At 46.0% G+C, this 11,999-nt stretch overlaps 1 protein-coding gene across 1 annotated transcript; it reads left to right on the top strand.

Annotated features, from left to right (window-relative positions):
• Positions 1-406: 406 nt before the first annotated feature.
• On the top strand, positions 407-10,128 carry Ndufv3 (NADH:ubiquinone oxidoreductase subunit V3). Its single transcript, XM_051187046.1, has 4 exons — positions 407-491; positions 1,673-1,793; positions 6,454-7,551; positions 9,913-10,128. The coding sequence occupies exons 1-4, from the start codon at positions 444-446 to the stop codon at positions 10,065-10,067; spliced, it is 1,422 nt and encodes a 473-aa protein (XP_051043003.1). The 5' UTR covers positions 407-443; the 3' UTR covers positions 10,068-10,128.
• Positions 10,129-11,999: the final 1,871 nt, after the last annotated feature.

Below are 11,999 nucleotides of genomic sequence, written 5' to 3'. Positions count from 1 at the left end.
CTCTACAGAGATAGCTCCAGGACAGCAAGCGCTACATAGAGAAACCCTGTCTCGAAAATTCAAAACACAAAACAAATAAACAAAAAACCTCACCAAACACAAAATTCTCAAATCGAAGCAGAAACGCTAAGGGAATGTTTTTAGCTGCACAACTTCAGTAGGTTTCAGAGTTAAGGGCGAGATCAGGGCAAGGTAGGCAGGATCTAAACAGAGGGGAGGGACTTCAAGCAGGAACTGCCCAGGGACGGATCCCGCACGCTCCCACCCAGGATTGGTGAACTCCTTCAGGGTGTGGCCTCAGGAAGTCCTACCGGAATGCGCGCTCAGAAGCTTATGCCCACCCTGGCCTGCGATTGGCGAACGTGAACGCAGGGCGGAGCCTCGCGCGCGCGTGCGCCCTGGTCACGCACCTAGGCGCGACCTCGGCGAGTGGCGTCTGTACCATGGCGGTCCCTTTCCTGCTTCGGGGAGGACGAATCCGGGAGCTGAAGGTAAAGGGCGAACGGGCGCAACCTCCCCAGCCCGTAGCTGTACCCGTGGGCTTGGTGTCACGGTGAGGGGTTCCAGGGCCTGTGCTCACCTGACCCAGAGAGAAGGTCTTTTTGTGCAACAGCAAAGCTGAGACTCTTTGGCTGTTTTAAAAACTAAACCTGGCTTTCTCTGCAAAAGCATTGTTGGGGTTTGTTGGTTTGGGCTCTGGGGATGGAACACAGGGCCCTGCATGTCAAGTGCTGCCACTGAACCAGCCCCAAAGCAGGAAGTGCTCACAGCAAAATAAAATACAAGTGACAGGGTTCCCGTCATCAGATGGGCGCTATTTATTTACTTCTTCAGGTATCTTGTTCCCAGCGATATCTTTCCAGCGTGTAACGATACACATAATGTGAACACACGCGGAGAATCAAATATAAATAGACGTTTTCCCGTAGTTTTCTGGGCCCGTCGTGAAGCATCCTAGGATCTAGTACATGCCTTAGTGGTTGCCTGGGAAATTATAGTAAGAATCTTCCCATTTACATTGTAACGTTTCTGAAGCAATTATTTACATTGTATTTACTAGCAGATAGTGTTACTAAGTGTAGGGAGATAATTTTGCAAAAAGAAACAGTGTTTTAGTTTAGGACCCAGGAGTCTGCACTGGGCTGAGGGCCAGCTGGGCCTTGAGTCCAGGATCCTAGCAGCGAAGGAGGGTTGCAGCTACCATCTAGGTGAGGCCAGAGGCCAGCACCTCCTTCCTCTCCTCGATGTCAGCTGCCCGACCGGGACTTTGCAGGACAAGTGGCAACAAGGGCTTCTCCCAGCAGCACCTGCCTGTCATCCACCTCCTACCCCCTGGTTTCTGCTGGATCAGGCTCTTCACCAAGATGCCCTGAAGCTTTGTATAAAGAAGCTCACAAAGTATTTTTTTAATAAAAAGTTTCCAAGTTCCCATTTTGGGAAATTTTTGCAGAGAATAGGGAAACGAAGATATTTTCCTTTACCTAGATGCTAATGGTGGTTTCCCTGGAACTTGGGCTTATTTTTCTTGCAGCTTTTTTTCTTTTTGTGCTTTTCATATTTCCCATATGATATGGACATTGTGATAAATGTGCCACACGAATATTAATATATTAGCACTCACATTATACTGGCTGCCATCAAGGTGAGTATCCTTCCTGTTGACTCTCCCCAGGCTGTGTTCTTGGAGGCAAGGGTGTTCCGAGAACTGTCTTCTTCCGTGCTCCTCTCTACAGAGTCAGGGAAGAGTGAAAAGGGAATACAGCCAAATCCCAAGAAGCAAAGTGAGCCAAAAGGTGAGATTTTAAAGATGGTCTTGGAGGGGCAAAGAATGCAAAGTCATTAGCATGAAATGAATTTGACCAGCTGTATAATCTAAGGCTCTTAACCTTCCCAGTGTCCATATTATAATCGGATATAAGATCAGCATCGCATCAGTGCTATCAAAGTCTTGCATTAGATCGGTGGTTCTCAACTTTCCTAATGCTTCGACCCTTTAATACAGTTCCGACGATCATAAAATTATCTATTTTTTATTTTATGTGCATTGGTGTTTTGCCATGGGTGTTGAGTTCCCTGGAACTGAAATTATACATAGTTGTGAGCTACCATGTGAGTGTTGGGAATTGAACCCGGGTCCTCTGAAAGAGCAGTCAGTGCTCTTAACCATTGAGCCATCCCTCCAGCCCATAAAATTATTTTTGTTATACTTCATAACTGTAATTTTGCTGCAGTTATGATTCTAATGTAAAAATATCTGTGTTTTCCAATGGTCTCAGGTGGCCCTGTGAAAGGATCATTCAACCCCCCCCAAAGGGGTCATGACCCACATGTTGTGAACTACTGCTCCAGGTGGACCGTGGTACTTCCTGAAAACAGCTCAGCAGGGAGAGCGGGGGCCTCTCCGGGCTCCATGCTTGGGTGAAGTAGTGGGATCCTGCCCTATTTTCCTTTCCCTAGTTTCTGGCTTTCCATGTCTTCCCAAGACTAGTGAGGTTTTTCTCCTATGCCTATCGCCATCTGGGGGACATGATCAGGACCTCAGGGAGGGAATTAGGGGTCACCCTTTCTGCTGTGCTGCATTCAGTTGGTGCCTGGTCGGTTTCCAGCTCTTTATTCGTTTTAATTTCTGTCACAAGTTTTAACCTTTTCCTCTCTCTGAATGCCAGTGTGGAATAACCTCACACCAGGCAAGCAGGAAGTGTGGTACATATTAAATGCTTCTCTTCTGAAAATAATTTTATTTCCTAAGCCTTGCCCATTTTTGATGATGGATCACGAACTAGAACCATTAAATTTAGTTTCTTAGTTCATGGAGCCCTGATCAACCCTTGAAGGTCTATGCAGAATTGCCTTTTGGCAAATCTTCCATCTTAGTATGGGACTGTGTGTGGAGTGCTAATTGAGTTTGGTCTTAGTTCCACTAAAACAGCATTTCCTTGACTTACATATGTGAAACAATACAGATTCCTTTGTACTGACCATCAGTAGGTGTTAAATGTTTGTGCTTTTAGAGAGAGCCTGCCCATTGTCTTTCATGATCTCCACACACACCCATTCCCCCAAATCTCCATTGGCTGCACAGCTCCCAGACATGTGGCAAAAGTTGTCCTGGCCTGAATTCCAGGACACCATTAAAACCTGCCTGGTTTTAAAATACTGTAGACTTTTTCCACTTGGATACATTGAAAAATAAAAATCTTAAACATGAGGGCTATTTAAAACAACAAAACATAGAATCCTAATATACCTAAGAAATGTCTGTAACAAGAATGTCCGTTAAGTCATGGACCGCATGTGGCATGGTCTTTTATTTTTGCATGCTGTAGATTTCAACCCAGGGCTTTGCATAGCCTGGAATGCTTATGACCACTTACTGGTGAGCGACTTGGATTTCAATAATATGTTCTCTTCTGTGGTGGAGTTTTAGTTATGTCTGTAACCCTACCTTTTAGATATTTGATTTAGACTAAATGAGTTTTAGGACCTAAGAATCCTCTATGTAAGAATAAGTATCTTTGTAAGTAGAAGTGTTGTCGGCCTGGTAAGAGAGACTTGGCCTTGGATTCCCATGGAGCTCCTGTTGCTGGCCCTACAGCCATCTGAGCCTACAGCTTTGCCACCTCCCTGGGTGCTGTGGGATTGATGGAGATGTGGGGTGTGTGTGTGTATGTCTGTGTCTGTCTGTCAGTGCACCAGTGAGGTCTGCTTTATACTTTGACATTCTGGCTACTGTCTATATTCCAGTCATTGTACTGTGTTACTTTGGGGGGAAAAATCTGGATTCTCCTGCATCCTTTTTTTTTTTTTTTTTTTTTTTTTTTTTTTAAAGTTTTTACACATACACAATCCTAAGCCTACGAAATCTGGGTGACTTCACTCTACCAGCCATATTTAAAGTACCTTTGTAAAGTGTGCCTTGTTGCCTGGTTTAATTTTATAAACAATTGATACTACATAGGAGCATTTTAGGGTAGCTAATTCATTTTATTATTTATATACACACTCATTTTTTATGTGGATGTGTGTGTGTGAGTGCAGCACCCCAGAGGGCAGAAGTGGGCACTGACTCCCCTGGAGCTGGAGTTACCAGCTGTTGTGAGCCACCCAACATGGGCACAGTGAACTGAACTGGATTCTCTGCAAGAACAATAAATAGGTGCTCTTAACTGCTGGGCCGTCTTTCCAGGCCTGCTAATGCACAGTAGCCATCTTTTCTTTGACTGAAAGCTTGAAGATTGTGTTCTCCATTTTCAGCCAAACAGAAAAGAAATCCAGAAACTTGACTTGGGTCTTTGGAGGAGATGGAATGGCAACAGGGAGAACTGGTTGGCGCTGTTAGTATTTGTAGACCTGGCTGTGTGTAGGCTGCTTTGGTCTCTGTAGAACTAGCAGCCCCTTGCATGTCCCCTTCTGTGCTCTGAGAGGAGCCTGGGGGCATTGAGGAAAGCCAGTCCCTAGCTAGAATGCCATGAGAGAGTGCCACATCCTGTGCCTACACACCAAGTGTGCCTCTCAGACGTCACCATCACCTTCACCTTCTGTGATCTACTGCACTGGTGAATGTGGATGGATAACGGTTAGTGGTGGCAACAGTAGGTCCATATGGCAGGCTTCCATCTGAGGCTCAAAGATGAGGTCTGGCAGGCCTGGGCGGGGGGTATGAGGCTGTGGATTGAATACAGGGCCTTGCGTGTGCCTAGCACATGTTGTATCACTGCGCTACACCTCAGTCCCAATAATGTACTTTTATAACTCATTACAATTTTCAAAATCCCCAAGGGCTAAGGAGAGCATTGCTCAGTGGCAGTTTGCCTAGTGTGCCTGAACCCCTGGGTCCAATCAAGAGCATAAAAACAAAATCCCCAAGTCCTCAATGCATTTTGGAAGTTTTCTATTCAAAAATAGCCACTTGAGAGCTTTATTTTTTAAAAAATTTTTTTTTTTTTTAAATTTTGAGACAGAGCCTTATGTATACCAGGCTCGCTTCAAGCTTGCTTTGTAGCTGAGGGTGAACTTGAACTTATGACCCTCCTGCCTCTATCTGCAGAATCTTAGGATCACAGTGGTGTAACAGCACCCCTGCTTTATTGCAATGCATGTTGAGCTAGCACTGTGCCAGTTGAGCCCTAAGGTCATTTCCTGTTTGCAAGAGGCAAGCTCAGAAAAACACCAGTGGTGTAGGTGAGTGGGCTATCTGGCCTAGAGGCCAGGAAATCATCCATGTGGCTGTTGAGGATTCTGAGCTGTGCTGTGGAAGCTGGGAGAGAGCAAGTATGTGCTTGCATGCTCTGCTGAAAGCATGGCCTGGAGCTGTGGGGACATGCTGTCAGTCCCTACTCTAGGTGGCCAGGGCCAGGACAGACATAGGCTGTGTGTGAACAGGCCTGGTTTCAACTGTCACCCACTGCTCTGGTTCTGGTCGTTTCCTTTCACAAGCCCTGTAACACTTTCTCTGGCTTAGAGACTTAACTTTCCACCATGATAAGATGTGTAAGGGAGTCCTGGTTCTACCACAGCGGAAGAAGCAGGCAGTTTTAGCCTAGATGTAGCCTTGTCTTAAGAAGTTGGTAGATCTGTTCATCTGGAGAATGTTTGGCTCCATTCAGGTGTGGAGGGTAATTTCCTATATTAATAGCTTGTCCTGTGCTTTTCTTCTGATCCCCGTGGTTAGTAAGACTGACACTTGAGCAGACTGAATAAAATTAGCTCTAATTGATGTGGCTTTGTTTGTGTTGTTTGGTCTTTCATAAATGACTATGAAACGTAAGGGCTTTTTTTTTTTTTTTCTGTTAGAATTTGTCCTGCTTTTCTGTAGTGTAACGTCTATCTCCAGTGATAGGTATGGCATTAAATTATTTTAGACTTTCTGGCTTTGCAACACTTGTTTTCTTGGCTGAGGAAATCCCCAAGTGGCCGTGGGATTTTGAGGACTTTTCTTCCTTTTTAGGCCACTTTACTTGAAAAGCTGTTGCCACTCCCTTCCCCACACCCCTACTCACAGGGGTGCACTTACCCACACTCCAAACAGACTCTCGGTCAAACTGAACTTTTTAATATTAGAAAAGCACCACATACCTGAGTGGCCATAGCGATTCAAGAAATTATACCTTTGGAAAACTTGTATAGTCAACAGAAAATACTTACATTAGAGTTTAACTGACTTAAATTTGAGTGAGATCATTTTAAGATTAATTATCATCTGGGAAGCCATGAGTGTGAGAAATGGAATCGGTTTGTGGCTGTTGCTGGTGAGAAAGCCCTTCCTCCTTAGGGGTTTTGGTCAGAGGCAAGTCTGCCCACTCCTGCTACTACCCAGGCACGTGGGGAGGTTCCTGGAACCTCCCTTGGGTCAATTACCTGGACAACATTATAACACACTGGTATGTAATGCAATGTCTGTGGCTTTGAGTTGTTGATTAAATAATAAATATTCCTCTTTATGCCGTTTCCCAGATGTGGTGGGAGCAGAGAGGGGCAAGCTCCTAACCACCCACACAGCAGCGGCACTGTCCAAAAGCACATCTCCACGCAGTTCTTACCCATCAGTGGAGAACACGGGTGGGGCTGTAGCCGGCCCACACCCTGGTGGCAGCCTGCCGCTCACAGATGAAGGGCTTCAGAAGCGTTTGTCAAGAAAGACTTTGGTAGAGTTTCCTCAGAAAGTTCCATCTCCACCCCAAGTACAGGGTTATGTATCAAAGGCTCAGCAGCATTCGCAGAAGGTGACAGATGGTTCATCCTCATCTTCCTCTTCCGGATCCTCAGATTCAGACTCTGAAGGGGAGGGACATGACTCAAACATTGATCCCCAAGTGTCGAGCAAAGGCAAGGCAGGGTTTTACAAACCAGAGGCCTCCAGTCCCAGAGTCCCTAAAATCACAGTACCTGCAAAAGAGAAAGCCAAGGCACAAAAGCCGCTCACAGATGTCACCTACCCAGAGCAGTCCCAGCAGCCAAAGAAGAAAGGGACTGTCACCAAGCCTGTAGAGGAGAGCAAAGAAACCAGATCCAAGCCCATGACATCCAGATCACAGTCCAGTGAGATTTTGGAGACAAACTCAAAGGAAGAGCACCCACAGAGGAAACCAAGGCTGAGTAAGACAAGAAAGGAAAGCCCAAAGCCGTTTGAAGCTGAAGGAGTCTTACCTGTAGACACAAAGGCCAGGTCATCTGCACGGCTTGCTGGTAACTCAGCACCCACAATGAAAACACAGAAGACCTGTTCAGGAGAACAGCTGCCAGCCGCCACACCCCAGGCCCAAGCCAGACAATTGGGACCAAAAGAGCCAGAGCCCGAATGGAAAGCAACTTCTCCCCAGGTCCTGATTGGAAAAGAAAGCCTAGAGAAGCAGGTGCCAGAAGGATGCTCAGAGGCCAAGGAGGAGACCTCGGAAGATCAGAAACTAGTGAGATATTCGAAGACAGTTCCTGTTGAGAAGAAAGATACCCTTGAAGAGGGAGCACAGCCGGAGGGGAGGCTCCAGGCCGCAGTTGATGAAGCCCCGCCCACTGATGCAGGCCCACCCCAGGAAGCCCCAGAAGACACACAGGGTACACCTTGTCTTGGTTCAGACCCTCCTTGTCCTTTAAGGTGTATAGATTCTAAAGACACCCCACCCCCAGTTTCTGTGTGTTTAGAAAGGAGTATCTTTTTTTTTTTTTTTTTAAGAGTCTCATGTAGCTCAGGGTGATTTCAAACTTGCTCAATAGCTGACATCATGCTCCTGATTCTCCTGTCTGACTCCCAGATGCTGGATGCACATGCGAACCACTTGACCTTGTTTAACTATTTCTTAGACGGTGTAATTTATGGAAACTGGTAGTCTAGCATCACCACACTTAGCCTTAGAGGGTGTCCAAGCACATAGTTCATGAACTTGCCCAACATCCTGCTGAGTGGAAATCAGTCTCCTGTGGAGCTTTCATGGGTCAGGAGCAACAGTCACAAGTGGTGGTAATAGCCCTCGGGTGTACCCGACTAGAGAGGCACCTTAGCCACTTTGTGCATAGTGAACTGAAGCAAGTGTTAGCAGGTTAGGCACCCATGGCCTGCACCCATGGTCTTTCACAGCTACAACACAATGGGCTGCTTAACCTTCTACAGTGAGTTGCTAATGAGGAGCTTTTCAAGAGGGGCTATACTCCTGACATACTGCGTGGTCTTGCACATGTATGACATCCTCTGGGCAGCTCATTGAGAAACAGGAATTCTTTGATTTTAGAATCTGCAGTTCTGGAGAGTTTCTTAAGATGGAGCATCGCTAACAAGGCCTTCTTCCTGCACCTGCATGTCATTCCGAGCCTGCCCTTACCTAATCTGTATCACCTGGTGCACTAACTATTGCTCTTCTAGGATGCTGACAGCATTTATGTGCTCTTCCTTTTCTGTCTCCCTTTCTTCAATAATGTGCCAGGAACCAGTGCTTGCCAGACTTCCTGAGACCTCGGAACCTGCCTTTCTCATACTGTTGCAGTTTTCAGATTTGATCTCAACTGGAGAAGAGTTTCTCAAACCCAGGATGAAAATGCAGGACTGAGGATTTCTAGGTTGTTTCTGGAGGGAACAACTCACAGAGCTGCTGATATAGCTTAGTGTGGGGCCTAGGTTCAGTTTCCAACACTGCAGAAAGAAACTTGCTACCCGCAACACCCAGCCAAACCTTTTTTGCTGGTAGCTAAAGCTCACAAAGTGGGCCTTTCCCAAAGCTCCTTGCTTTGAGTGGGCTGCTTTGATAGTTTATAATCCCCCCCAAGCTCAGTCTGTTGTTGCCTCCCCTATAATAACTACGTAATCCACGGATTTGAAGGTATGCCTTCACCACACTGAAGACCTTCAGCTCGACGAGGTAGAGAAGAGGCCAGCTCTATAAGACATCCCTTCCTTCCTTCCTTCCCTCTTGTCCCCCTCCCCCTGAATTAAATAATGAGAATCAGCTTTTGGATTTGGAACAGAGACATAAGTATTTAAGTTGTCGGGTGTTTGTTTTTTGTGCAGTGTCACTAGAAACTGAGACAGCTCTACTGACTTGATTGTAGAGCATTGGGAAGTCTTAGCCAGGCCTTGCCCTATGGCCCTCGCTAGCTTTGTCTTGTCTCCTGTTTTGTTGCATTCATGCTGCAGAAGAGCCATGTCCTTTTGCTTCAGTCCCACACTTTGAATTTTAAGTTTATCAAGTGTTTAGGTATATAGATTTAATTTTCCCATTTAAGAAAAAAGGCTACATGTATTTGTTTCTGTCTATGAATCTATGAAGACAGCAACGATTTTCCCCCAAAAGTTAAAACAGCAAAACTGTACCCTCCTCCCTGATTCCCGTGTTCATTTTATCATTACTGTAACACTCAGATTTTTCTCAGATCTGTGATGGCTATTTCCATAACAAATAGTTGTGATGTGAAGAAATCACATGATTTTTCTCCTGTGTATTTTTACATGATTTGGAAGTCTGTCCATAATTCCAGGTCCTGCCAAATTTGTAGAGTTCAGGACCCAGAAATGCAGAAAAGTAAGGTGAGATACTAGTATCTAGTATCAGAAATGAAGCAGCCCTGTCTCCTCTTGTAGATGTTAGGACATTGCCATCTCAACATTGCCATCAAGACAAAGCAGAGAGTCGTCCTGTCTCCTGGCAGGCCTGTGATACAATCTCAGGGAAAGTTTCTGTGGCAGGGGTAGAGGTGGGTGTCTTAGGGTGACAGCATTGCCTCCCTGTGCTTTGTGATCACACTTAATGGGCAAGACAACAAATTACAGCATACATTTTCAGGTGATTTCTTAATTGGTTTTTGAAGACATGGAAATCTCTGCTAGGTAGACTACTCACACATCAGATTGGAGTTGTGGAGACTTCCGCTTCCTGAGTGCTCAGATGGATGGATGTCTGACAGCTATCATTTCACTTTCCCCTACAGAGCACATGCTGGCCCCAGAGCCGACGGACACCACCACCTACAAGAACCTGCAGCATCATGACTACAACATATATACCTTCTTAGACCTGAACCTGGACCTCTCCAAGTTCAGGATGCCGCAGCCCTCTTCAGGACGAGAGTCACCTCGGCACTGAGCTCAGCTCATTGTGGTCCCATGAATTCATTGCCCATGAGAATAAAGAGTTCCAAAGTGAAGTGAAGTGTGTTATTATCCCTCACAGCTTCCAGAGAATGAATCAGGAACACTGATTATTTCTGTAGAGCCTATCATTCAGTGGCATCCTGATCCAGGGGCCACAGTGAAATGTTCACAGTTCTTCCAGATTAGAATCTGCGGCTCCTTAAGACAATAAACTGCATCATCCCTAACAAGGCCCGAGGGATGTTGTCTACTAGGAAGGGCTGGCTGTGTATGACATCCCTCTTTAATTGCAAGTCTACAACCAGCCAAAGAGATGCATAATATGAGAGAAGCAAAGTGCCTGCAGGCCCACTCAGCCTTGCACTGGTGGGCAGTGGGATGTTGGTAAAATGTAGTGGTGACTTCTAGATCTGAGCCACAGCCTGGATAAACTGGGGGTCGGAGTTATACTAGTTGTGATTATTACATCACAAAAGAAAAATTCATGTGTGTGTGTGTGAGGGGGGGGGGAGATAGAAACAGGAGATGGGATAGGAATTACACCAACTGTAACTACTATGTTGCAAAAAATTAAGCATACACATGAGTATAAAAGAGATAGGAGTTACACTGATTCATAACTGCTGTATTATAGTGTGTGTACATAGAGAGAATGTCCAGACTGGCCTCCAGCTCAACCCTCCTGCCTCAGCTTCCCTGCAAATGGGATATAGACGTGCTACCTCATTCAAGGGGGCAGCAGAGCCTTTGGTAGCCACAGCAGACTGAGCAATGTAGCTGCTGAGAGGCTCATGTTAGCTGAGTAACCCCTGTCCTTCATGGAAATTCAGAGGCTGCTATGAATGCCATGGTTCTCAGTACTAGGCACAGTATGTGGGACAGGAGATTGACTACAATGATAGCCAAGATCAACTCTTGTCCCTCATTAGAGGCCACGGGAGGGACCTTAGGTGACAAGTCTGCCGAGGTGTTATCTTGGGTTTTCTTTGCCTGCCTTTCACAAGTTTGCTTAGGGCCCATGCTGGGGTTTTATTTGAGTCTTGTCCCCATTTAACCTATAGCACATCAGGCTCAGAGCATCTGTCACTGATCATCATGTTCCTACGCCCACGCCTTTCAGAATTAGTTCAAATAGAAAACTCACCAAATGATACTGTGATCCTCTGTTGGCTTTGTGACCAGCATGAGGCTTTGTGATTCAGCAACGGTTTTCTGATCACTTTGTGGAACTTATTTTTTCAGTCTTACGAAGTGAGATATTCACTCTATCTGCACCTGTGGCACTGACCACGCCCACTGGCGGTGGGGACAGGGGTGGACATGACCTGGAGGAACTAGGTCTGGGGAAGGACACCCCCCCAGGAAGGGCCTCCCCCCATCCCCAGTGGAGTGCTCCCTTGCTTGCTGGACAGGGACAGAGAGCATTTGGAGGCATCCCTGGGACCAGGAACCTGCTGGAGTTCATCTGTTTATGTTGTAAGTTATTTCTCCTTGAATAAACATCTATTCAGCCTATCTGTTTTTCCCAATCCTTATTAGTCCACGATGGTCTTATTTGTTTATATAATGTACTTTGAGCACATACCCCCATTACCCACTCTAGTCCCCCTCTCCCACTGAACCACTTCTCATCAAATCCCCCTCCTACTTAGGTGTGTTTTTGTGTGTGGCCCATTTAACTAGGGTTGATTATGTGAGTGTGGGTTGGGATTCCTCCCTGGAGTAGAAGTGTCTCAACGTTTCTATTGCTATGATAAGACTCCATGACCAAAGCAATTTAGGGAGGAAAGGATCTATTTCATCTTACAGCTTAGCAGTCCATCACTGAGGGAAGTCTGGGCAGGACCCAGAGACAAACTAAAATGAAGCAGAGACCATGGAAGAACCTAATCTTGTTTGCTTGCCGTGGCTTCCTCAGCTTGCG

Source organism: Phodopus roborovskii, unplaced genomic scaffold, assembly GCF_943737965.1.
Source record: "Phodopus roborovskii unplaced genomic scaffold, PHOROB, whole genome shotgun sequence".
Lineage (NCBI taxonomy): Eukaryota > Metazoa > Chordata > Mammalia > Rodentia > Cricetidae > Phodopus > Phodopus roborovskii.
This window is presented reverse-complemented; position numbering and strand designations above follow the sequence as displayed.

Coding starts and splice junctions, on each gene's coding strand:
- Ndufv3 (XM_051187046.1), top strand. CDS start 444: ATGGCGGTCCCTTTCCTGCTTCGGGGAGGACGAATCCGGGAGCTGAAG. Junction 492..1,672: donor GACGAATCCGGGAGCTGAAG/GTAAAGGGCGAA, acceptor GACTCTCCCCAG/GCTGTGTTCTTGGAGGCAAG. Junction 7,552..9,912: donor AGCCCCAGAAGACACACAGG/GTACACCTTGTC, acceptor TTTCCCCTACAG/AGCACATGCTGGCCCCAGAG.